We start from the raw sequence: 26,034 nt of genomic DNA on the forward strand, positions 1-26,034 counted from the left end.
TTACTCGTCCGAACCTGTTTGCTAGTCAATCGTCATCATGTCGACGGCTCTTTGACATGACACATGATCGTTTGTAGGAGCGACTCATCGGTGTTGGTTTGTTGTTCGATGCTCTCTTCAGTGGGTGGGGGTTCTGTCTTCTGACGACATGTCCTCCTAGACATGTGCTACAGCAATTCCGGTAACATTTGTGGTTTTTACGAGGCAAATTGGTGAGGGAACCACTCACAAACCACAACACCTCTGTTGGTTTTGAGTTATGATTGGGATGGTCCCAGATGGTTGTCATATACGGGGGTGTTTTATTTCTTTCCTTGATCAGGAACTTTAATCGCTTTAATATCACGCCCAAGCACACGCAGGCTCTTCGTTGGATCTTCTTACCTTCAGGAAAGCTACTTGGTTTGCGCCAAAATAAATGCATGAGTGTCACGGTGCATAAGGCTAAGAGGTAGTTGCGATGCCATCAGTCAAGGCGTAAAATTCATATCATCATGTTTGTATCTGCTTAGGGTACACGATCTAATCATCCCCCAGATTCACAGTTGCAGATTTCAGCTTGCCCCAAAGCGCAACAAGACTCGCATCTGCCTGCGTGAATTTGGACGCGGCGGGCTTTGCGGGCGCTGCCATGCTGCTGAACATTGAAAAGTCGCCCCCGGTTCCGGCTCCGGCTCCGGCCCAGCCTCCTAGCAATTCCGGCGTAGCGGGCATAGCCATGAACATGCCGAACATGTTCTGCTCGTTGTCGTGTTCAGGGCACATACGCGGGACCTTCTGCCCTTGCGACTCATGGAAAAATCTGGACAACTCAAACTTGTGGTATGGGGCATCCGCCCTACAAACCTCCATCTCCGTGGTAGATTCCAACTGTGGAAAGCACATCTCACACCACTGGTATTCTGGGTACTTATCTGACACTCTAGTGTCTGCGCGGCGCAAAATCTTGCCACAGAGCTTGTTAGAGCAGCATAGCGTATCGGGTAAGCTGGGCCAGTCGCTCCTAAAGTCGTAGTTACCGGACACTATCATCAAGCGGTTGCTCTTGAGGCCCAACTTTCGACAGATATCGTTGCACTCATGTGTGGCAAAGAAAAACTTGAAGCCGTCATCACCGAGATTCGCTTTGGATAACGGGAAGCGGTCCTCATCACGTGTATGGATAGCAGGGTCTGTCAGCAGCCCGTTAACGCCTTGCAGGTCACTGACCAGGAATGCTCCCCGTGAACGCTCAAAAGTAAAGTGAGAGAAAGCTTGCGCTGCTTCGTTGGACAGATCCTTAGAATCATTGACCCAACCGGCATTGGTGTTGTACTTGACATAGTCAAGGCCAATGTAAGGCTCGATGGATATGAGTTCGTCGCCCGACTTGAGCTCCGACTTGCCCTTGAAGCACGCCGTCACGATAAAGTCGATTGAGTGTCTGGGACTGTCCGCCAGCAGAGCGTTGAACTCCAGAGCAAATGCTTTGCACAGCGCTTGACACCGCATGTCTTCAACCAGGTAAGCAATCTGTGGTGCTTTCTTGATAAACGACTTGGCCACGTAGGGATTGGTAGATGACACTGTGCGGGCATATGAGGCCATACGAAGGATGCCTTTGGCAAACGGCAGCCTCCGCTTGTGGACAGTAAGCAACAGCACGCTAAGCCCATCGTTGCTGTCTCGTTCCATCATCTCATTGAGCGTGTTGGCACCGTGTTTCACATTCAGTGAGAAGCCTTGCATCCTGAGCGTCTCTTCGAACCAATCTGACTCTTCCCACTGTGGGGAGACAATCTCGGTTGGCAAAGCAGACGGGTCGTTGGCATCCTCTTGATCGTCCTCATCGTCCTCCTCCTCTTCGCCGACGCCTGGAAGTTTCGAACCTGGTGAACTGTCGTTCCCTGGCTTGCGTATGCGGGAAGCCGTACGAGTAGCTGTGCGAGTAGCTGAAGCCGTGACCGCATTGACAACGAGACGGTGCAGCGCGCTGAGAGTGATGCCTAATTCAACCTCCCGGAACAGCAAGGCACCCGAGGGATTGCGCTTGATGTTGGTGCTCAACGTGCTGTAGTACTTGTTGGTCTTGAGTAGCGTGGTGTCGGCCAAAGTCGCGGCATACTCATTGGAAAATGTGAATACCATGCGATCCGTGGTATTATTGATTCGAAGGAAGACGTAGTTGATACGCTTCGATATCATTTGGCTAAGCAGCGGCCCGTACGTGAGGCGGTGTGGCTCGGTGCCGGGGGTGGGAAAGCGATCTGCCCTGTCACCCATGTCGTGCAAGTTGCGGCCATGCGAGGGTGCGTCCCCGATATGAATGATGCATCTGGTTGGGTTCTTCCACGAAGCGTTGACCGCTTGTTGAATTCCACCGAGAACATCTTCGGGACGGTCCCCATACCTTGGCGCAATGCTCAGGCCTGCAAGAAAGGAGTGCACTTGATCAACGGATGTGGTGAAGTCGAGAAACTGAATATTTGGATTGAACTCGTGGTCCTTGTATGATACCACGGCCATGCGGATCTCGGCCTCATTGAAAAAGGTCTTGCCAATCTCGTCGACAATACTCCTGACTTGCTGCTTGGCGGCTTCAATGTAGGAACCCATGGACCTGGTTGTATCAATGAGGAAGAGCAAGTCGGTGGAGACGACGGCCTGGAACATTCCTGCTGTGGATCGTCGGGGCGCCGCGGCACTCGCTTTACGCTCATCGATATTTAACTCTTGCAGGAGGGTGCTGGCGTCAGATCGGGAGAAGGGTTTGAAAGGATCTGGGAGATCATTAGGACTGCTAATTACGGTGGAGGCGGTTGAGAAGGTCGTCCCAGGGGCCAAGGCGGGTGCTGGCGAGGGGGCGGCTGCTTGAGCAACCGCATTGTGCAGCATCAGGTCCGCGGCCGACTTGATCTCGGCACGTGTGGTGCGAGTGCGGTATATGGTGGTGGGTGGCGGGCGGGAACTCTTTGTGGCCATGATGGAACCCGGCGGCAGTTGCGTATGGGAGTTGAAGTTGTAGATGCAGGCTAGGGGGGCAGGTAACCAGTTTCTGGATTATAGCTCCAGACTACCTAAGAGCTGGCTGAATGTAGACACATATGAGAAGGGAAAGAATGCGGAGGCTCCGCTCCCTTCTTGTACTTGACAAGAGATGTGTCCCAAAGTTTTCTGCCCTCAAAACACAACTCGCAAAGTCTTTGTTGGACGGCATCGTCAGTCTTCTGGACTACAAGGCTCTGTCAGTGTGCATGCGATGGATTTGTAAGGTACCCCACGTGTGTCGTTAACGTGGCAAGCGGGCAATGATACCAAGCTCGGTTGATTGCGGCTCCAGGCATGCCGAGCAGTCGATTGATGCCTATATTCGTGTCAGGCAGAGGATGGAGGAGTTCTGACCAGCCAGATGTTGCCGGTTGAGGTTCTCAAGGCAGGCTGAGAGAGCGCAGACGTACGCCAAAGTCAATTTGGTTTAGCGTGGAGTGAAAATGAAAAGGGGGGTTGCTGTGGTTGTGTAGGTAAAGTGAGTGAGTTGTTTGAATTGGGCAGCATCACTTGCTCCCAATGGCCCGCTTGTGCCTTACGATTGACAAGTTCTTTTCTTTTCTCGACCAGCATCAGCCAAATCTCCGCCCTCTCAACCTTGACCAACCAATACCAGCAGCCAATTAACATGTATGGCTTCCCACATCCTTTCTGCCCAAAATCAGGGTGCGGAGGATCTACATACATATTCACGTTGGATCGCCTCAGGCATGCCCTCATCTCGAACAGCTGCATGCAGCTGTGCGTTGAATTCACCAAGTCAGTAGAAATCTTTCAAAAGGGTGTACAGACCCGAAAGAGCTAAAGGGTTTATTCTCCAAAATCTCATCCCAGACATCTCTTCGCGCATGGGAGATATTCAAAACTAATTTCATATTTCAATTCTCCTTACTATATTCTCCTAGGAGCGTGATTTTTACTTTCTCACACTTTGAAGCGGGTTTGGAATTGAAAGTGCAATGTTTGGACAAAAGGTTGGCAGATGCTTTCCTACTCCCTCTCGCAAATAAGTGGGGACTGACTTGGTGAATTCAACGCACAAAAGGGTCCAACGACAACCCGCGAGTCTCGCAGCAAAGTGCTATGCTGGACCAATCTTGGGCGTTTCGTCCCGCAACTCCCCCGTGGGGGCATGCTCCCCACGGGTGGCCTGCAGCTCAGGACGCCTACCACATCGTGAAATGCAAATAAAGCCTCCGTAATGCCACCAAGGGGTGGATCAAAAGAGGTAACACAACATATGTTTCTGCCCAAGCGGGGGTGCGGTTGCGTGTCGTCTCCTCGGCCTCCTCTACATCGACTTGGCACACTTCCAGAGCCGCCTGAGGGGGCAATCATTCGCCATGTGGCCGAACAACACGTTTTCAACTGGCTGGGAGCACCGGACAATTTCCCGAAAACGTTCTGAGAGTGTGATTGCGACCTGGAGAACTTCATAGCCTGCCTTATATTGACAACCTGACCAGGCCGAGGGAAGCATGGCGGCCTGATCATACCAGGCCTGGCTTGCCAGCCAATGTCTACAAGGCACCTCTAGGTGTTGGTGAGTAAATATCTAACCTTTCAATGGCAAATACGTTGGATGTTGGCCACTGTTCACGGACACGACACCTGCAAAACACTGGCGCATCGCGAAATCTGACACTCAAACTGCAAGCGTCAAACGAGTGAGACTTCACTGGATTTTTGTTTGTAGGTTATCGGCCCTTGACTGCCTTGACTGGCCCCTTCTGTTTCCATCGCTGACATGATCAAAACAAGGTTGCCAACGCAACTGAGACTCCAAAAAGATGGCAGAAATCGAGAGAATGGCAGAGAGATTTGTCATTGACATGCTCAAAGCGGATAATATTCCCGTATTCCTGCCCGGCGAGACCGAGTATGAGCGCTCCGTTGCGAATGCAAATCTCCTCTACCGCTTCACGAGACCGGCCTGCGTTGTCCAGCCCAAGAATGTCGGCCATGTTCAGACTATTGTAAAGGAGGCCAAGGCCAGGAACGTCCCCATCACAATCAAGTGCGGCGGCCATTCTTATGCAGGGTTTTCGACCACTGACAAAGGAATCTCGTTGGACTTGCTGAATATGAATCGCGTCAAGATTGACGTACAGTCCAATACCGTTACGTTACAGGGCGGTGCCCTGTGGGGTCATGCCTACAAGCAACTTGTCAACAATCGCATGAATGGCTTCATTATCAATGGCGGACGGTGTCCCACTGTGGGTGTGGGTGGTTTCCTCTTGGGTGGCGGTCTCGGTCCGTTCACGAGGAGCTTCGGGATGGGCTGTGACACACTGAAGGAAATCACCATTGTCACCGCTGACGGCAATAAGGTTACTGCCAAAGACACCGACAATCCCGACTCACCAAAGGGGAAACTGTTCTGGGCCCTCTGCGGTGCTGGGGGCGGCAATTTCGGTGTCGTGGTCGAGTTCAAGATGTATCTCCAAAAGCTGAGCAACAAGGATGGGTCTGTGGTAGCTGGGAGGTACACTTGGTTTCCCAAATCCGATAAAGAACGCATGAACAAGACCAAAGACAAACTTATGGATAAGTTTATGGACACGATGAACGATTTCTATGCGACCAGATGGCCAGATCAAGTTACCATTGACACGTCCTGGATCTGCGATCTCAAGGAGACAAGCAGCGAACTGGCTGTTCGCTTCCTTGTCTATTACGACGGCATCAAGAAGGATTTTGAAAAGCTCATTGTCGACAAACTTGGTGCTGACAAGGCGGAGAACGGAGGTGGAGAGTTAGCAGAACAACTTACGCGGCGAACCATGTCAGAAAAGTCAACCCGTTTCCTTCATGAAACACTTGTCTCCCAGTGGTCAGAAGAAACCATCAAGGCTTTCCCAACCGACCCAACCTTCAAGCTTTACTCCTCGTTCGTATTCAAGAACGATCTCGAGAGGATCAAGAAGATTACGTCAATCATCCGGGAAGAGATGGCCGTGTTCAAGAGCCGGTTCGCGGGTGAATCAGGTCTTTTGCAAGTCACTTGGATACACTCTGGCGGGAAGGCGAGCAGAAAGGATCGTTCAGCCTCCGCCTTCCGCTGGCGCGATGGTGTCTACCAGACATATATCATGCTAGATTGGAAAGAAAAGTGGATGGAAGGGGAAATGAGGGCCTTTTTAAAAGCCTTCAAAGACAAGTTGAGGCCGTTTTCCATCATGTCGCGCGCTGCCTTCATCAACTTCCCCGACGCAGTTCTGTCGTCAGGCACCGCGGAGAGGACGTACTACGGCAATAATACCAAGAACCTGCGGCTCGTGAAGCAGCAATGGGATCCTGACAACTTCTTCAAATGGAAGCAGGGAATTAAGTTGCCGCAAACAGCTGAGAAAACACCCGCGAAGGCGAAGCGAAGATCAAAAACATCTGCCGCGTCTCTGATACCTGCGGAAGCATTCAATGCATTTAATATGAGCCCGGGCGCATCTTCTGCATCATTAGGGGCAGGAAATGCTTTCAATATTAATGCACTTGGGGCCCCTGAAAGGGATGACGATCGTAGGGACGGGCTCGTGGATGGGGATGCAGTGTCCAGTGACGATGAATATCCGGTGAATGAGCAGGAATTGACGGATGAGCTGGCAACAGAACAATGGGAGACCTTTACCCTCCCCCCGGCACGGAGCTTGGTGAACCTTGGCTCTAGGGGTGTTCTTGGATTGACTGACTTGGGATTCTGATATCCAAGGTTTAGTAAGTGTTAGTCTCCAGTCGATTTCCCATACCAAGCGACAACCAGCTAATTGCCCGTATTCAGGCTGTGTTTGGTTGCATGGAAGGGGAATCCACGGATTTTTCAGTGAGGCCCTGTGAGACGAGACAGGCCGAGACAGGCGAACGAGGCAAGGAACGAAGTGATCTATTCGTAAGAACCTATGAAGAAGAGAAGAAGAGAAAGCCCCACCGGGAAACGGACTAAGAAGGAAAACAGTGTGTGGGCTGGATCAGTAGGGCGAGCAAACAAGCCCAGTGAATGGGAAGCACAGTGAAGGGAGCCCAGCAGGCCCAGGTGGCTCTAAATCAGTCTCGGGAGGACTAGGGACATAGAAGGCAGGGTTGTGAATCGCTATGCGGTGGAGAGACTTAGCTCCATTTTCGCGTATCATCTCGGGGCTCATAGTCTATTTATGAAATGTCGCTTGTTGAATAACCGAGAGGCGAGAACGATTAGATCCTAGGAAAATGATAACAAAATCGATGTTCAAAAAGGGGGCATCTCAAGAATCGAACCAAACTACCTAAACAATCTCCTCCAGCTACCCCATCCCTCGTGCACAAAATCAAAAAAAAAAAAAAAAAAAAAAAAAAAAAAAAAAAAAGGAAAGAAAGAAAGAAAGAAAGGTTGTCATGGAAATATCAACATAATACCAATAACTCATTAAACTCGTGAATGCAACCCAAGGAATCGGCCAGCCTCTTACTGCCAATGAACCCGCCGCATATTTTGGTGGCTTATCTATGGGGGAGCGGACGGGATCCCAAGTTTCAACCATCTATGGCCGTATGTGCTAGTGTGTTCCTAACACAGATATTATATTTTGCTTTGGGGCGCTGCCTGCCACTGGGCTTGATATTCGATGATGTACGAATAGACCTTGGCCAAGGGTTCGACGAGGCGTTCGTAATGTTGTCGATGTTCGGATTGGAGATAGGTCTCTTCGCAGATTCGCCAATATATTTGGAGGTCGCCGATTAAATTGAAGCCTTTTAGCATGGCCTCGTTTTGGGTGGTACCGCTTGTGAGGATAACCAGTGTCCTTGAGCGGACAATGCATTAATGCCTTACTTTCCATTTCCTTTGGGATCTGTGGGCGCATGGAACCGACGCCAAGCAGCGATCGCACCGACAGTAAGACATAAGCAGCTGTTCATACTGCCAAAGAAATGCTTTCGTTAACGTCCAAGGTTCAGCTACCGGAAGAGGAGCTTATACGGTCGCGACCTAGGATGGTGCCAATATACCCGTACCGCGGGTATTGCGCTCTGATAACAGGGCGCCCCCCCTCCCCTAAGGGCAGGGAAAGTAAAAGAGCAAAAATCAAGGAAAAGTGAGGTACATGTCTTCCGTCTCGAACCCTACAGTATTAAGTGAATATAACCAGATCAGCTTTTCAGCTTTTCCCGAACATCGTTCGTTATGCGGCGTTATGGTTTCCAATCCTCCTCTGATCTTAAACCTCCAAGGTCCAGTCACCTTCCTCCATGTCGGAACCAAGGTCGAGATCATCATCCTCCTCCTTGCTGCTCATCTGATCAAGTTTATTTTGCAACAATTCCATGAGCTTCTCCTGAGTGTTCTCGAGGACCTTTGCCACGATCTAGTGATAGTAAGTTTCCAGTTCCTCATCTAACTTTTTGCTGCTCATTTGCTTACTGATAGGGTAACCTGGGTTGCTCTATAATACCAACGGTGTTGAAGTTAAACATTAGTATTAAAAGCAAAGATGAAGATGTCAGAGCGAGAAGGGCGTGGCCGAAGGCCGCCCCGCGCGGGAATCCCTTTATGGGAATCTTGCCTCTGACAAGGATGGGCACGGCAATGGCCATGCCCAGACTATCTAATCAGTCAATTGATCTAATCATACATGTGATAACGGTAATATGAATATTACCGTATCACTTGCCTTGTCTCTGAGCAGATTCTTGGCCTTCATGTAGTCGCAACAATGCTCGATCGCATAATCTTCCATCGCTTTGGCCATTTGCGGGGAGAGTTCACAGCAGGGGTGGGCGGGGATGGGAGGTGGGACGAGGAGGGTTCCGTCCGGTCCGGTTATGGTGCGCGTGGATGTGCCCGCGATGCCCGTGACCGTAGTGATGGTGAGGCCTGTGGTTCCCGTGCCCGTGGTCTCTGTGACAATCTGGGATTGCTGGGCTGGCGCTTCAGGTGTAACCGTGACAGTGGAAGGGGCAGTTGCAGGAATGGGAGATTTTTTGTCCGCATCCGTGTCCGCTAAGGAGAGCCTGGCGTAGTATTGAGCCAGAAAGTCCTTTTCGGATTGCGGATGAGACAGGTAAACGGGGTTAGTATGAACCATTGAGGCTGGTGCTGAATTCAGGTCTCTTGGATGTCGTGTATATGGCTTCGTTTCCAAAATGTCAAAGAATCTGTGGGAAGCGATACGCTGAATCAAAAGAAAGAAGTGATGATATTGTGGATGATTCAGAAGGAAAGCGCTACGGGAAGAGAAAGAAAGAAGGAAAAAATACTGGTGTGGTCTGGAAGTGAAAGTGGGCCAAGTGCCAGGCGGCGGCCCAACAGGCGGCCCAACAGAATCTCTCGACTATACGTACGTGATCCGGATTGAGTTCGGGTCCAAAAGTCGGAAGAGGAGAAGGAGTGTGCGTGGAGTGGTGTGATGTCCGTTCCTATGAGGGTCTTGAAGAGTTGACAACTGACATGTCCAAGTCTAATGATACAAGGATAGGATGTGAATGCGAGAATAAGGCAACCAAAAATCGGGGGATGTCCTGAACTTTTATCTTGAAACACAATCCATGAAGAAACTCTCTTCACCTATCACTCCATGTTGGATGAAGTACGACGTCTTCGACCATGGTGGATTGGCATCTAAAAAGCCCTTTCGGTTATCCATACCGTGCTACTGCTATCATCTGCGGTAGTTGTCATGCAGACGCTCGCAGATATTGGATGGTTGCGCTGTCGGGAGAGACATGAAGAACAAGTTGCATTGGCGTCAACACAATTTGGGATATGGATCTGACGACAAGCATCCTGCTGCCTTGTCTAGATGATCTGGGTTTTTCTCTCCTTTCTTTTTCATTCGGAAGACACCTTCTCCGGCGACTTACCATCCTTGACAATCACCCGTAACCATCTCGGGGAAGGCTCTCGATTTGGAGGACTGATTGGCCTCAAACTTCTTCCTCCTTCTTCCTCCCTCTTCCTCCTTCTTCCCCCCTCTTCCTCCCTCATCTATTATCATGGCACCTCGTCAGCTGGCCTGTATGTACAAACTGCGGGATCGAATCAATGAACTGGATTCAATCCCAACCAGGTACCGCAGCCTATTGGAGCATCGTCTGGTTATTGCGTGCAGTGAATTCAAGCGCCAGGACAAGAGAGACTGACAGCCTCGCAAAGTCATTCAGCGTTGGTCCCGACTACTCCTTCTCCTCATTTTCACTGCCAATGCTCGCCAAAGCCAGACAATGGCGGCTATCAAAAGCTTATTTCAGTGCCTCAGAAAGGCGCAACACATTCTCTTCTCTCTTGTTGGATTGGCGACATCCTTTACATCAAGCCTGATGTCAGCGTGCCACATCAACTTTTCGTCTTTCAAGGATCAAATGCAGCTTTGATGCTGCAATGGAGGACATGCCAAAAAGGCAACCAGAGGGATCACTTCGGGTAGCGTTTGTTGTGATATCAAGGCTTCCAGCCTCGCTTCGAGCCAAGCCCCATGCAAGTATGCCAGGGGGGCGGGGGTGCTGACACGGGCCCCCACCCAGGCTTAAAGCCATCCCACCCTAGCTGCCGGCTTCTGATCCTAGAGCTGTGGTTGCCTTGTCGCTCTCAACGCCGCCGTCACCTTGTTTCGCAGCCCTGGCATGCAGCTCTCTCAGCCAATCGACTCGTCTACAAAGGTGTTGGCGGCTGCGCCGGCAGTGTGTTGCAAGCTAACCACCATGGTTATGACATGCCAGGATAGAAGGGAAGAGGTGGGCTAATGCAGGCAGATGAAGAAGGTAGGTTAAGGCAGGTAGATGAAGGAGGTCCATCGTAATCAGTTTGTCATAAGTGGATTACTAAACCGTGATCCAACAAGACAAGAGCGAGAGATTCTCTTGCCACGCTCTCATCTTACTAGGAACCAATCAGGAATGGTCTTCTGACCGAGTGCAATCTTGGTGTTACCCGTGTAAAAGATCTAGCCGCAGTGTCAGGACGGTCAACTTTTCTCGTAATCCGCCCAATTATATTCATCTTTTTAGCGCCGCCTCCCCACTCACCGTAATGCCTCCGTCAGAACGATATGGAATGGGAGGTGGATGTTCAGTTTTTTGACCCTACCACGTGATTAAAAGACCCGTTTCATGTCCTTCCCACTCCCATAGACATGCAGACATATCGGGGGCTTATCTATGGGAGTGGGAAGGACATGAAACGGGTCTTTTAATCACGTAGTAGGGTCAAAAAACTGAACCACCAGCGCCCATATCCATATTGTTCGGACGGAGGCATTACGGTGGGTGGGGAGCCGGCGCTAAAAAGATGAATATAACTGGGCGAATTACGAGAAAAGTTGACCGTCCTGACACTGCGGCTAGATCTTTTACACGGGTAACACCAAGATTGCACTCGGTCAGAAGACCATTCATAATTGGTTCCTAGTACCTCAGCTCAGTCGCAGATGTCACAGGATTACCTGTGACTGTGCCTGGCACATGCACGGCTCCCGCCATGGGCGGTCGAGCCTTGTGCTGCCATTGGACCACTGGCCAATGGCATCACGTGAATCCCTGACAGTGGGTCTAGTGTGGGTTTGGCTCTGGGCATGGCTCAGCCCTACCCTCTATCACCAGACCGTACACACTCCTCCCTCCCTTTCTCTCCTCGTACAACTACGCATATCCAACCTACCCCCTACCTTTCGCCTTGCCCTGTGATACAAGTTACGTCTCGTCTCGAGCAGCTCGTTAGCTATACAATGCACCAAGAAATACAACAAATGTCAGAGAAGGACCAGCAATGCCTGAAGCACTTGCGCATTACCGATCCTCGCGATGATAAAGTCCGCATCGAACGGACCAAAGGCGGCCTTTTGCAAGACTTGTATCGTTGGGTCCTCAATAACGCTGACTTTCAACAATGGCGTGACGACCCACAGCACCGACTGCTCTGGATCAAGGGCGACCCCGGCAAAGGGAAGACTATGTTGCTGTGCGGCATCATCAATGAGTTGGATCAAGGCAATACTGCCAACGCGCGTCACTATAATATGGCCTACTTCTTCTGCCAAGCTACCGACTCTCGCATCACCAATGCAACCGCCGTACTGCGCGGCCTAATCTATCTACTTATCGACCAGCAGCCATCTATCCTCTCACACGTGCGGAGTGAGTATGACCGTGCAGGCGAGAATCTCTTCAAAGATGCAAATACGTGGGACGCCCTGTCGAGAATCTTCATCAACATCTTACGAGACCCAAGCCTCCGAACGACCTACCTAGTCATTGACGCGCTTGACGAGTGCGTTACAACAGACCTGCCACAGCTTCTCGACTTAATTGCTCAGCAATCATCATCTGGATCTCGAGTCAAGTGGATTGTCTCAAGCCGTAATTGGCCGCAAATTGAGGAACGGTTGGAGAAAGCCGCAGATAAAGTGAAGGTCTCCCTGGAGCTAAATGCGGAATCCGTCGCAGCGGCTGTCAATGCATTTATCCTGTACAAGGTGGATGACCTAGCAGGGCTGAAGAAGTATGATCCAAGGACAAAAAAGACCGTTCAGGATTACCTGTGCTCCAACGCGCAAGATACGTTCCTTTGGGTGGCGTTGGTCTACCAAGCGCTTACAGACCTAGAGGTCGAGGAATGGCATATCGAAGAGATCCTACGCACGTTTCCACCCGGGCTGGATGCTCTATACGCGCGGATGAAACAAGATATAAGCCTATCCCGGGATTCCAATCTTTTCAAAGACATTCTTGCCATTATCGCCATTATTTACCGACCAATCAGTCTTCATGAATTAGCCACTCTCGTCAAGCTACCCGATATTATTCGCAATAATCCTAAATCCCTAGAAGCGATCATAGGACGTTGCAGTTCATTTCTAACGCTACGAGAACGAACTATTTATTTTGTCCATCAATCAGCCAAGGACTTTTTACTTGGCAATGCCTCTGATAAAGCTGGCAACCAAGCTTCTCAGGAGGCGTTCAAGTGGATCTTTCCTGAAGGGAAAGAAGATGTGCACTGTACTATCTTCTCGAAGTCACTTGAAGCCATGTCTACAATACTGCGACGCGATATATACGGCTTAAGCGCACCAGGATTTCCGAGCGACAAGGTCCAAGTACCGGATCCGGACCCGCTAGCAACGGTGCGGTACTCGTGCCTCTATTGGGTTGATCACTTGTGTGACTCGGTTTCCGGCACGAACACAAAACGGGATGGTCTTTTACGGGATGACGGGGTTGTCTATGCATTCCTTAAGACGAAGTGCCTTTACTGGCTGGAAGCTCTAAGTCTACTCCAAGTTATGCCTGCGGGCGTTATTGCTATTAGAAAGCTCGAGGGCTTGCTAGTAAGTATAAGTCTAACTCCGCACTAGGAACTTGGTCTAACGAAAGATATAGGGTGGTAATAATCAGTCGCAGTTATCAAAGCTTGTTTGGGATGCTTACCGGTTTGCTCTATCTTATAAGTCAATAATAGAGCAAGCTCCACTTCAAGCATACATATCAGCGCTTGTATTTGCTCCAAGGGGTAGCTTGATAAAGAGGAATTTCAGGGCAGAAGAACCTGAATGGATTCGAACTAAGCCGGCTGTAGAATTGGGTTGGAATGCATGCCTCCAAACCCTAGAAGGCCATAGCGGCTCCGTTTACTCAGTGGCCTTCTCGCCTGATGGCCAGCGGCTTGCGTCCGGTTCAGCGGACCAAATGATCAAGATCTGGGATCCGGCGTTGGGGAGCTGCCTCGAGACCCTAAAAGGCCATAGCGGTTCGGTTTGGTCAGTGGCATTTTCGCCTAATGGCCAGCGGCTCGCATCCGGTTTGGAGGATCACACTATCAAGATCTGGGATCCGGTGTCGGGGAGCTGCCTCCAGACTCTAAAAGGCCATAGCCGGGACGTTGACTCAGTGGCATTCTCGCCTGATGGCCAGCGGCTTGCGTCCGGTTCGTGGGACCAAACGATCAAGATCTGGGATCCAGCGTCGGGGAGCTGCCTCCAGACCCTAGAAGGCCATAGCGGAGACGTTGACTCAGTGGCATTCTTGCCTGATGGCCAGCGGCTTGCGTCCGGTTCGGCGGACCAAACGATCAAGATCTGGGATCCAGCGTCGGGGAGCTGCCTCGAGGCCCTAGAAGGCCATAGCCGTTCGGTTCGCTCAGTAGCATTTTCGCCCGATGGCCAACGACTCGCATCCGGTGCGGAGGATCACACTATCAAGATCTGGGATGCGGCGTCGGGGAGCTGTCTCCAAACCTTGGAAGGCCATAGCGATGGGGTTCTCTCAGTGGCATTTTCGTCCGATGGCCAGCGGCTCGCATCCTGTGCGCGGGATCACACTATCAAGATCTGGGATGCGGCGTCGGGGAGCTACATCCAAACCTTAAAAGGCCATAGTGGTTCAGTTCGCTCAGTAGCATTTTCGCCCGATGGCCAGCGGCTCGCATCCGGTGCGTGGGATCATACTATCAAGATCTGGGATGCGGCGTCGGGGAGCTGCATCCAAACCTTAAAAGGCCATAGGAGTTGGGTTTTCTCAGTAGCATTTTCGCCCGATGGCCAGCGGCTCGCATCCGGTGCACGGGATCACACTATCAAGATCTGGGATGCGGCGTCGGGGAGCTGTCTCCAAACCTTTGAAGGCCATAGCGATTGGGTTCTCTCATTAGCATTTTCGTCCGATGGCTAGCGGCTCGTATCCGGTGCGCTGGATCACACTATCAAGATCTGGGATCCAGTGTTGGGGAGCTGCCTCGAGACCCTAAAAGGCCATAGCTACTCCGTTCGCTCACTGGCATTCTCGCATGATGGCCAACGGCTTGCGTCTGGTTCGGCGGATAAGACGATCAAGATCTGGGATCCAGTGTCGGGGAGCTGCCTCCAAACGATTATTACTAGTACTATGATGACCGATATATCATTTGGCCATACTAATCGCTACCTACGTACCAACGTTGGACGTATTAATATAGGTACAGAAACTACCGAAAGCCAAGTTGTACTAGATAATCCAGAGAGCTATGGCTATAGCTTGGGACAGGATGAGTCTTGGATTACTTGCAATGGCCAGAACGTACTCTGGCTGCCACCGAACTACCGACCGTTCGATTCTGACTTCCAGGAACGGATGATATCCATTGGCAGCGTATCGGGACGGGTTTGGTCTATTGGTTTCTTGCGAGACATATAATGTATTCTAAGTCTCTCCCAACTACTTTCCCTCTATTTCATTTTTCTAGCGTGCTACCAGGAGGGTATAGGAGGATAAGCGAATTTATAAGAATCTTACAAATTCTAGCATCTTCTACTGATATTGAGATAACGTTCTATTACGAGGAGGCAACACTATTCCATCCCTTCATCCTTCTTTCGCGGGTGCCTGTGTGGATCAGATACTATAGGATTAGCCCGTGACTGCCTAGTCATGGCCAAGGTTGGTACTATGGTACTGAGGCCTCTATTGTTGTTAACGAACTTTAAGCGAATAACACGAGCCAACCAAGCCACCGGCGAGCTGGCGGCTCACGGTGGAAGGCTGGGCAGTACAACCATTACAAGGTCCGACACTAGGATCAGACAAGGAGGGCTCACGGTGAGCCAGTAGCTCACGACCGTGAGCCATCGCCAGTAAGCCAGTCTACATGAACGGACAAGGCACGTATAAGAACCCCGAGAATCCTCGACACTAGATAGTTCTGCAGTAGTCAACAGATCATCATCACTGAGACAAGTATAACGCTACCCTACTTGTTGTGAACCTTTTGTCTTCACCGAACGTCTTCTGATAGTATCAACCTTCAGCTATCCCATTTAGGCAGATCAGACTACCGTTTGTCACAATTGCCCTCGATTAGATAAGTAATCACTTCCTTAGTAGTCCTTGGGAGAGCCAATACACCTATAGTAGCGTCGTCATTTTCGCTACTACTGTACGCATTATTCCAAAGCCTTTTCGGATGCATGAACACTTGTGATCTATTACGCGGTGGAGTCGGCTACAGGCCTAGGTTCTTAGGTTCTAGTCGGACTCGCCTGCCTAAATATCTTGGGTTCTTACGCTTTGTAGTGTTAGCGGAGACGTTTTAATTACGAGAAGGACGGCCCCCAATCCATTGTCCTGCGAGCGTAGCTGAGGGATGTTGCAGTAAGGGCAAAGGGAATAATGGTTGTGTATTTCTAATCGTCGGCCTGGATTTTGTATCGGCTGTCGATGCGCTGAAGTTGAAAGATGCAGCTTCACCCAGGTGTGCGACGGTGCTAGATAGGCACAACGGGTACAAACGTCCACTCCAACCTTCAATGTACTAGTCCACGGGGCGGTTAATGGAGGTGCTGGGCCGCGTTTACGCTATGGGCAGCACGTGAGACACACTGGCTATAGGCCTCGTTTTGCCCTCGGATTATTGGTTTGGTGGATGGAATAGAGACACTGGGCGCCACAGGGCGTGTCAGGGCACTGCTCTTATCTTTGTACACTAGATTCACCGCTGTGGCACGTCTCATGCCCTACGGGAGGCGGAAGTAGACGTTAAAAATAACAACAACAACAACAACAACAACAACAACAACAAAACCTTCAATGTACTAGCTGTGTGTTACGAACTTAAGCGACAGCGTCGCAAAAGATGGTCGAGTGTAACCATAGACGGGGATTGGCCGGAAGGGCGCTCACTGAAGGAGAGTGCTCACAGTGAGCAGGAAGACATCGTGAGCCAGTACACAATAACAGGGAATCGGACAAGACGGCCAGAGTATAAAGGGACGACTGGAAGAACTCAGATTGTCAGATAGTTCTGCAGTAGTCAATTGATCATTATCACCGAGACTAGTATAACGCTACCATACGTGTTGTGAACCTTTTGGCTTCACCGAACGTCTTCTGATAGTGTTTACCTTTAGCTATCCCACTTAGGCAGATCAGACTGCCGTTCGTCACATATATTCGGTGGACTTTAGCGTGCGTAATAGGATAGAAACACTTCTGCAAACGCTTCTATGGAAGGTTAGTTTTTGACTTTGGCCACAGCGTGGCACTTACAGAAAAGTGCCCAGCCGCTAGCCTCTGTTTCCCTACTTTTTGTAGGATTGACGTACTTATCCTAACATTTCATTCCCCGGCAGAGGTGTAGCTGAGCCATCAAAGCTCCTGTAACAATTGTGCTCTTTCTAATAGCTTTCTATATCGCCTGACTAGTAGTTGGGACCGTGACGACCAGCGAATCCCAGGTGCTGTATGTTCTTTTTTGCGATCTTTGGCGTTTTCAGTCGTGGATTCCACTTCGGTGCGCGCTTATCTTATCACTTATCTTATCGAGATAAGTCCTATATCGTTATCGTCCTTCTTATCGATCTTATCGGCCTTATCAGTTGCTGGCAATAACTTTCCCCCAACAAAACGCCCAAAACACATCACCTATCACGGGCGAAGGGTAGAGTGTAGATGTAGATATGCGTAATTGCACCAAGAAGAAAGGGAACAGTCGCAGCTGTGCGCAGAGGACTGGCCTTAAGTAGGGTCCCAGCCGCGTGGGGCTGGGAGGATTTGGCCAATCAGGCTGCAGCAGTCTCAGAAGCGGCTGTAGCCTGCACAAGCATACGACTAACCCTGTGACACCACCGTCACTCGTGTTCTAAGGATTGATGAATGAAGATGAACGCTCTTTCATGGTATGTGGACGCGTCTTTACTGATCAAAATTTCTTATGTCAGTTTTGGTAAGACTATGATGGGTATCTGGTCATATTTTCTTGTGCAGTGACAGACAACTGTCCGAAGGCATCACGGTTGCCCATCCATTTGCTTTGTCCTTGAACGGTAACACCAAAATCCATGTCCGAGATGAATGATCCGAGAAGTCTACCAACAGTACCTCTCGGGGAATTACCTATCGTACAAGGTGCCAAGCTCCATATCGACTGCCGTCGCTTCGGTGAACCCATGGACACAAGACAACACCATGCCCCACAGATTCCAGAGGCCGTTGTGTAAGTGTTGGACTTGGACGACGGAAATGTGGCTTGATTCTGTAGTAGTAACGAAGGAGAAAAGGAAACAGAAAACCAGGGCAGCCTAAATACCCAGGACGGAAGTGCTAGTGAACTGACTGCCGCTGGAAGCACAGTGAATGGGGACGCAGACACTCCTCAACGACGAATCCAGGACGAAATCAGAACAGATCACTACTTGGTTCCCAATCGATTTACTACCTGTTATGGGTGATGGTGCCCGGATTGAGGGAGATAGTTGAGGTGTTGAAGGGTTCCACGCATTGCTGTTACAGCGTCCACTGCCCACTGCTCAACCGACACTCGATTCCAATGATATTACAAAAAGCCCTTTCGGTATTACTGTTTGGATGCTGTTAGAGGCGAGGGGCGTAAATTGGTGTTCATAAGGCATTTGGGCATAAAAACGAGAATGACTAGATTTATAGGAAACTTGCAACCACAAATATACGTAAAGACCAAAGTACATCGGATTGTAGACTCCCCCTTCCCCCCTCTTTCGACTAGACTTGCGCAAGGAATACAAAGTTGCTTTGAGACATCCACTCTTTGGAAGTCGTCAGACATTCTCCCCAACAGTTCTTCCCTCCGGAGACTGCTACTCAGTAGCGCCGTACTCGCGAAGAAGCCATTCTATATCCTTATGACCTCTTGAAATGGCCACCTGCAATGCGGTACCGTATCTTCCGCCTTGCGCCTTAACATTGGCGCCATGATCGAGAAGCAACGTTGTAACATTTCTCAGGTTTCTAGACCCGTCTCTGAAAGAGTGGTAGTATGGAGAAGCCAGAGCAGCCTGTAACGCGGTACCGTACTTCCCTCCTATTGCATTGACATCAGCCCCGTGCTCGAGAAGAATTCTAACACTCTCTACCTTTCCATAGCTTATAGCATCATGTAGTGGGTTAGAGCCTTCGTGCCTGTAATTGGGATTGGCGCCGTATCTGATAAGAAACCTCACCATCTCGGACATCTCCTTGGGGCCATTGGATACAGCCGCATGTAAGGCAAGGCCGTAATTCCAGCCCTGTGGGCTAATGTCGGTGCCATGCTCGAGAAGAATTCTCGCGACTCTGTTGTGTTGATGAGCAAGGGAAGTGCACAACAGGTCGTAGCCAATTATACATTTTGCAAATGATTCTTTCCCATTGCAAAAGCATGTATGAAACCACGAGAGTCGCTCAACACCAGGGTCTTCTTTTATCCCCTTCATAAATCCTGTCTGTGAGACATTTCCCGCCTCTGCTGCCTCAGCATGATCGAGCCAATGCAAAGATGCGTACTTCAAAAAGGGGTATTTGAGATGAAACTCATCCCTCTTGCTCGAGTCACCATCCATCGAGATGTCATCCAGAATCGAAGCATTGGTTTCGATGAAAGACAAACAGCAAGTTTTCAACCGATCATGGGATTGACCGATGGGATTCAACCCAAGCGTTGGGTCCAGACTCTGAAGTCGCTGATTTCGTAGGAGGAAATCTTTGACAGATTCGTGGATAAATTGAACCGTACTCTCGGCTTTAGGAACCTCGATGAGCCCTTTCGACGAGTAGGTTATGCACCGCTGGATGTCGTCAGCTGTCAGCTGTGACTGATCCCAAGGTCCTAGGTTTGTGACACCGGTGCCGGCCAGCGTGGCATAGTACAGCTCTTCCGGCTCTAGGGGTCGTACTGCAAACAAAACCCACTGCAGCATTAAGATCGTCTCCTGCTTATCCGGATTTTCCTTGCTCAGGATCGTCGAAAACAGCTCGTCAAGGTCACTGGGGACCTCGCGCAACTTCTGCTCCATCGCTCCCACCTTGCCATTGGCATATGCCTTTTTCAACATGGCGACGACGAGCACGACCCACATAAAGATACCGGATGCCTTGTTGAGTACCCCCTCCTCAATGCGTGCGATGCGTGAATCCGCCATAGCCAGCTTATCATGGACGTACATAGCAATGTCGGTGTTATGCCCAGCCTTTTTTTCCACAACCAGTTCTTGAAATACCCCCATGCTGATGATGTGTGGATAATGGCGGCTCGATAAGCAAATGCTGACATTCACTTCACGATGAATGTAGGTGATACTCAAAGCTTTGAGGAAGTCTACCACATTCTGAACCTGTAAGTCGCTGCATTCATCCAATGCATCAACAAGGAGGACGAGTGGCTTCCCCTGGTAAATCTGCATCTCAGAGAGAAGAAATTCCTTTAACTCTGCCTCTCCCCACTCCCACTTATTGTGCATTTGTTTCTTTCTTCGGAAGACAGGAAGAAAATGCTGGTAAGTTGACTCTTCCTCTACGAGGAGCTGGCACAACAGAGAACGAATCATGCCAAGAGCTGTCTTCTCCAATAATGAGAAGCTGCGAGCGTTGAAGAAGTAGGTAGCAATGGTATGGCCAGTGTCTTGGAAGTGTCTCCATATATGCTTCATCAGCGTCGATTTTCCTGTCCCTGGATGACCTTTGATCCAAAGCACACCATTGTGCCCCGGTAACATCGTTCGGTCGCACCATTGCAGAAATTCAGTGGTCTTAAAAATCCAATCGCCGGTGTTGGGATGAACTTGGTCGATATTCTGCCGCCGTGTGTCGATGTCGGTGAAGCTGAGGGATTGTAGACATTCTGTCCCGGTCAGTCTTGATGAAAGACGTGGTGAGGAATCAATGTACTGACCTTGCTTCTCACGTTTGAGACGCTCACGTTCTTGATCAGTCCCAGAGCAAGGAGCTGTTGGATGTTAACACAAGCCTATACCGTCACCACCCGTAATGGAAACCTACGTCCATAGTAGTTGTTGTATTGAGACCCGGCGGCGTTGTTGTTATACTGAGCCCCCGGGCCGGTATTGGCATTGGAAAAACCCGAACCAGAATTGTAGACAGACCAGGACCTTTTCATGTTGCAGGATTGGGCTTCGGGATGTGCATAATACTTGCTTACCAGATCAAGCGTGTGGAATTCAAGGAGTTGATCGTCTTGCAATGTTCAGGGAGAAAGCGAGGGGTTGACAGAACGGAACGAGAAGATGAATATTGTTTTCATCCAATAGACAGGCCCGTTGCCTTTGGCTCCGCCGCCTAGAGCTGCAGAGCCCAACCTCACGCAATGAACGCCTAATTTTAGACAAGTCTCGAGTGATTGGTAAGGTGGCAACCGGGTCGGGGGTTTGCTGAGTGCTACGCCACAAGTTGGGGAGCTGAACAATGCGGGCCGCTGTGTTGTCACTTGTGCGATCTCTGCTTTCAACCTTCTGGACCCACTTCCCGATTCTTGCTGTATTTCGTACTCGTCAGAGTAGCTGATGCCACCCACTTGCCAAAGTCTCCGTGCTGTGACACCCATCATTTATTTCCTCACACGCGCACTGGATATAATGCGGTGGAAGTTGTTCTTCGCAACGCCCGTTTGCCTCCAAATGGTTCACTCGTAGCTGTAGCTACTTCGATGCGCCCAGCAGGGAACCAGGCGCATCCGTCAAAGAGCTCTTCTACACTCAGCAGCAGCAGCGGCCTGGTGGCTTGTACCAATCATGGGGGTGTCATGGCCCAATCCTGTAGGGTAGATAAGGATGCTGGCTTCGGATCCTTAGAGCTGTGGTTGGCTTGTTGCTCTCAACGCCGCCGTCACCCTGTTTCGCAGCCCTGGCATGCAGCTCTCTCCGCCAATCGACTCGTCTACAAAGATGTTGGCGGCTGCGCCGGCAGTGTGTTGCAAGCCAACCACCATGGTTATGACATTTACCTCTGTAGAAAATCTAGCCGCAGTGTCAGGACGGTCAACTTTTCTCGTAATCCGCCCAATTATATTCATCTTTTTAGCGCCGCCTCCCCACTTACCGTCTTGCCTCCGTCCGAACGATATGGATATGGGAGCTGGTGGTTCAGTTTTTTGACCCTACCACGTGATTAAAAGACCCGTTTCCTGTCCTTCCCGCTCCCATAGATAAGCAGACATATCGTCTGCCCAGTAGTTTGTCTCATCTACCCAGTGACATGAGCACATGTTGAGTGCCCAATTGGCCAGCCCGGTGTTGTGAAGAGTCGCACCTCTCTGAAGGAGGTATTCAGCCGCTTCGAGGTTGTTTGTTAAGGCGGCGAAGTGAAGTGGCGAACCATTTGCGTCGGATAGTCGCTAGCGCCGTGAAAGGTGATTTCAAGCAGAAGGCGCTTTCCTAGCTTCTTAATGAGGACCTCATGATTGGCCGATATGAACTTTCAGCTCAGCTGCCGTGCAGAGTGCCCCTTACAGACATTGGTGCCCAAGCAGGTGAGGCCTCAAAGTAATGATATTTGCTGTCCTTCTCGCCCTCTCGCTTTCTCGCTTTTTCGCTTTTTCTCCTTCTCTCCTTCTCTCCCTTTCTCTCCTCGTTTCTACTTCTGGTCGTTATTGCTCCGTCTTTCTGTTGTCCCCAATATTCGGGACCCGAAACCTCGCCCAACCTTTCCCGCACGTGCACATCACAAAACCCAACGAACAACGAACAGTCGCAATCACCGTTGGTTTGAGTCCGACACCTCAAGGTCCAATGGCACCGACGCTCTACTACACGAGAGATACTCCAGCCTTCGCCGGTTTCAAGCCAGAGCCTGCTGGACGAGGGACAAAGGGAATCATCTGGACCTGCCTCAGTACCATTCTGCTTTCATCCTGGAGCTCATTCCACGGCCCGGCCTACGATCCAAACGAGTCTTTCAAAAGCGAGGCCCGAGACTCATACATCGTGAGGTTTGGGGCTGCATTTCTCTTACCTGAGCTGGTAGCAGTTAGAAGCCTCAGGACTCTTTATAATGCCTTGCAACTTCGGAAAACAATACGACAAGTGGGGGGACCAGAATTTGCCAACTTCAGCTTGACACAAGCCTTTCTTTTCATCAATAAAAGTGTATATCAAAGGCTGCCAAACTCGGAAAAGATGGAGTTGGTGGATGGAAAGACGCTTGTACAGCTCATGAGCAGCAGGCACTTGCCAATCTCAGGCCTGCCAACAGACAACGAAATAGCCGATAAGTCCAAACGCGACTGGACACTCAAGTCACTCTCTATCATTCAGACATTGTGGTTCATAGTCAGCGTTGTTGCCCGGCTATCTCGAGGGTACCCTGTGTCTCTATTCGAGGACATCACTGTAGCCAATGCCATTTGTGGCGTTATTGAGTTCGCTTGTTGGTTCCATTGCCCTCAGGACATCCGTCTGCCTTTTATTGTTAAGCCAGATATCCCTAGGGCGGCAAACGGTCCATCTACGGCAGCTGAAAGGGAGGAACCTGAAGAAGAAGCAACGGTTGAGGCATTATTACTTGTTTCCGAGGATGCGACAAAATATGAAGCCTCGTCTGGACCTCAGTTGTCTGTACTCGTGGACATAAGCACGGATAGGCCGAACAAAGAATTTCCAAGCAGCGAACAGCCGCCTCTTACCCAAAAGACAATGAAGCGTCGGGTTTCATTTGCAACTCAACCCGCCGAATTCCGGGCGGCATCAAATAGTCTATTCTCATCCATCTTAGCAGTCTTCTCGGTCTTATTTGCTGGCATTCACATGGCTGTGTGGAACTACAGTTTCCTATCCGTTGCAGAGGCATGGATTTGGCGAGGCAGTTCACTTGCGCTCATAGTGTTGGGTCTCTGCATATCCTTGATTTCCAATCAAATCGATGAGAGGTCTGAGCTAGAGACGGCATGGGACTGGATATTTCTCATCAATACCTTTTTATATCCCTTAGCCCGCACCATGATGCTGGGTGTAGCACTCGCGTCTTTTCGGAAGGTACCCGCGCGTCTGTACGAGACTCCATCGTGGACACAATATTGGCCGCATATCTGATGGGTTGAGGGAGACGCAGCCAGAGGTACTCGAGCCATATGGAGTCGCAGTCCTCGAAGTGACGGCTCACGGGACCTTGATCTCTTGATCGGAAAAGGACAACGGGAAATGTGGCTGAAGACGGAACCAGGAGGAGAAAATTGGGTAGCTGAGAGGAGATGCAATCTTGACGGAGGTAGAAATGCGACGACAAGAAATGGATTCGATTATGAAATGATAACTGGCAACGGAAGAGGAGAAGGGGAGATGGGCAGAGCAGCCTAAAAATACTGTGAGGGAGTGCCGGTAAAAGGAAAGGCGAGCGAATGGGCGGAGCATGGACTTCCAACAGGCGTCCCTTTCCTCGCCGTCGGCGTGGGGGGTGGTCGCGGCAGGTCGCCTCATAAACCTCACGAGGACTTGCTCGTGGTTTAAGCGTATGGCATGTTGAGAGCAGGTGCTTTTGAGTTGGGATTCAAGCGCGGTGTTGAAAGGGTCGGGTTCATATCTTCCCTTCGTTTCGGTTGGGAACGATTTTGTCTCAATGGTTGATCATCGACGTAGCCCGAGGGAAAACAGTGTAAATAAACAACTTGTTTTAGTGGTAATGACTTCCAGACTGATGCCAACCATGGAAGGAAAATTCTGATCAAAGATATCGATAGCTGTGACAAGGGCTGTGTGCAGGGCTTGGAACAGTAGTTCAATTCAGCTGATAAACTACTTTGGTCTCGAAGGCCTTGTTGATCCTCTCAACCTCCAGGGGAAGGCTGGGCTTCAAGGCCTTCTTATGCCGAAGGGAAACGGTACGTATTGGGATACGTACCGGTCCTTGTCGCCTGAGGCTCCAAGGCATCTATCTAGCGACCTGTATACATGTGGATCTTCCTGAGTGTCTTCAACCATTCTCCTTCCTTCTTCTGGCGCCGGCCTTCGTCCGGTCGTCCTGCTTCTTGTTTGGTTGGCTGTGATCGCTTCTGTGATGACTGGGGACTGCCTCATCTCGCTTATTAGCGTCGTCGGCAGCTCGATGGTTGGCTCGCTAGCCTGGTGGCGTCGAGAGGGGCTTGGGTAAGCAATGCCGGTGGCCGAGAGTCTGACCAAGGTGAGGTTGAGTCTCACGGCCGCCGGGCATTCATAAGGCTAATACCATGCGTTGAGGCTCTGCTAAAGCCTCGGCAACCCTAACCCAGAACTGTGGGCAAATGTCCGTGTGACAATAGCACGAACAAGGCGAGGAAGCGACGTTTGGGGTGGGGAAGTAAGGAAGTTAAGACGCAAGGAAGTTCCATGTGAAGGAAAACAGTTGTGAAGTAAGCAAGGCAGGAAGGGTAGATTCTCGATCATGACCATCAAAGCCACCCATTATCGAACTATCACCATCCCTTCCCAATCCCCACTCCCCATGTTAGCTTCCCATCTCATTCACCTTTTTCCTACGGCTTGGCGCTGACACGGGACAATTGCGAAGTACTCGTCGCCGAGTATGATATCCGCTGCAGTGTGGTCCCACGAACCGGACGCAAGCCGCTGGCCATCAGGCGAGAATGCCACTGAGGCAACGAAGTGGCTATGGCCTTCTAGGGTCTGGAGGCAGCTCCCCGACGCCGGATTCCAGATCTTGATCGTGCTGTCCCACGAACTGGACGCAACCCGCTGGCCATTAGGCGAGACACCTCGCCTGCTAATCATGACGGTGTTACAACTACCGATACCCATTCATCCAATCCAGACCGAGCCAACCATGGTCCATCATGGCGCATCGAGCTAATAAATCTGCCCGAGATTCAATGCAATCTTATCGCTCCCAGTGGATGCGACGATCACTACCCTTGGTAGCATAGTTGGGCGACTTCTAATTGCTCAGCGACCCCAGCCAACTAGATGACCAACCCAGTTGCCGCCCACGCCGGCTGTGATGTCGCGGAGATGGTCGGCCAGGTACTGCAAGAGTGCAAGGCACTTTGCCAGGGAACTGGACCATTGAGAGCAAAGAACTTAGACATTTGCCGGATGGGCTTGTGGGGAGAGCAATGAAAGAATCTGGAGAATTCATGGGGGCTTGGCATGCATTTAACGGGGTACTGGGGTAACAAGAGAGGAAGAAGAGAAAAAAAACCACGGCAAAAGTGACAGGAAAATCTTTTTGCTATCACGGTTACAGTTTCTGACACCTCAGTGACAGAAACTGCAGTAGTCTACGCAGTGGAAGACAGTCGATCGAAGATCCTCAAGGACGCTGAGCACGGGGATCTCA

At 50.5% G+C, this 26,034-nt stretch overlaps 5 protein-coding genes across 5 annotated transcripts; 2 read left to right on the forward strand and 3 right to left on the reverse strand.

Moving 5' to 3' along the window:
• Positions 1–164: 164 nt before the first annotated feature.
• On the reverse strand, positions 165–2,961 carry B0H65DRAFT_502606 (uncharacterized protein; the record flags this gene model as incomplete). Its single annotated transcript, XM_062827857.1, has 1 exon — positions 165–2,961. The coding sequence occupies one exon, from the start codon at positions 2,959–2,961 to the stop codon at positions 523–525; it is 2,439 nt and encodes an 812-aa protein (XP_062677961.1). The 3' UTR covers positions 165–522.
• Positions 2,962–4,817: 1,856 nt separating this feature from the next.
• Positions 4,818–7,135, forward strand: B0H65DRAFT_533440 (uncharacterized protein; the record flags this gene model as incomplete). The annotated part of the gene is made up of 2 exons (XM_062828980.1): positions 4,818–6,744; positions 6,809–7,135. One exon carries the CDS (start codon positions 4,818–4,820, stop codon positions 6,729–6,731), a length of 1,914 nt encoding a protein of 637 aa, XP_062677962.1. The 3' UTR covers positions 6,732–6,744; positions 6,809–7,135.
• A 1,087-nt stretch (positions 7,136–8,222) lies between these two features.
• Positions 8,223–9,089, reverse strand: B0H65DRAFT_512324 (uncharacterized protein; the record flags this gene model as incomplete). The annotated part of the gene is made up of 2 exons (XM_062828563.1): positions 8,223–8,369; positions 8,676–9,089. 2 exons carry the CDS (start codon positions 9,087–9,089, stop codon positions 8,223–8,225), a joined length of 561 nt encoding a protein of 186 aa, XP_062677963.1.
• Positions 9,090–18,396: 9,307 nt separating this feature from the next.
• Positions 18,397–21,010, reverse strand: B0H65DRAFT_479220 (uncharacterized protein). The gene is given in 6 exon segments (XM_062827518.1): positions 18,397–18,802; positions 18,942–20,038; positions 20,051–20,596; positions 20,648–20,710; positions 20,723–20,727; positions 20,760–21,010. 6 exon segments carry the CDS (start codon positions 20,870–20,872, stop codon positions 18,722–18,724), a joined length of 1,905 nt encoding a protein of 634 aa, XP_062677964.1. The 5' UTR covers positions 20,873–21,010; the 3' UTR covers positions 18,397–18,721.
• A 928-nt stretch (positions 21,011–21,938) lies between these two features.
• Positions 21,939–23,831, forward strand: B0H65DRAFT_325185 (uncharacterized protein). The gene has a single exon (XM_062823458.1). The coding sequence runs from the start codon at positions 22,257–22,259 to the stop codon at positions 23,796–23,798; it is 1,542 nt and encodes a 513-aa protein (XP_062677965.1). The 5' UTR covers positions 21,939–22,256; the 3' UTR covers positions 23,799–23,831.
• The last annotated feature ends 2,203 nt before the right edge of the window (positions 23,832–26,034 follow it).

This window comes from Neurospora tetraspora (assembly GCF_033439725.1).
Source record: "Neurospora tetraspora strain CBS 560.94 chromosome Unknown B0H65scaffold_8, whole genome shotgun sequence".
NCBI lineage: Eukaryota > Fungi > Ascomycota > Sordariomycetes > Sordariales > Sordariaceae > Neurospora > Neurospora tetraspora.

Excerpts from the sequence above, each read along its gene's own strand:
- B0H65DRAFT_479220 (XM_062827518.1), bottom strand. The coding sequence starts at position 20,872 with ATGAAAAGGTCCTGGTCTGTCTACAATTCTGGTTCGGGTTTTTCCAAT. Across the intron at positions 20,597-20,647 it reads TCTCAAACGTGAGAAGCAAG|AATGTCTACAATCCCTCAGC; the intron begins GTCAGTACATTG and ends TGACCGGGACAG. Across the intron at positions 18,803-18,941 it reads CCAAGGAGATGTCCGAGATG|GAGGGAAGTACGGTACCGCG; the intron begins GTGAGGTTTCTT and ends TCAATGCAATAG.
- B0H65DRAFT_325185 (XM_062823458.1), top strand. The coding sequence starts at position 22,257 with ATGATATTTGCTGTCCTTCTCGCCCTCTCGCTTTCTCGCTTTTTCGCT.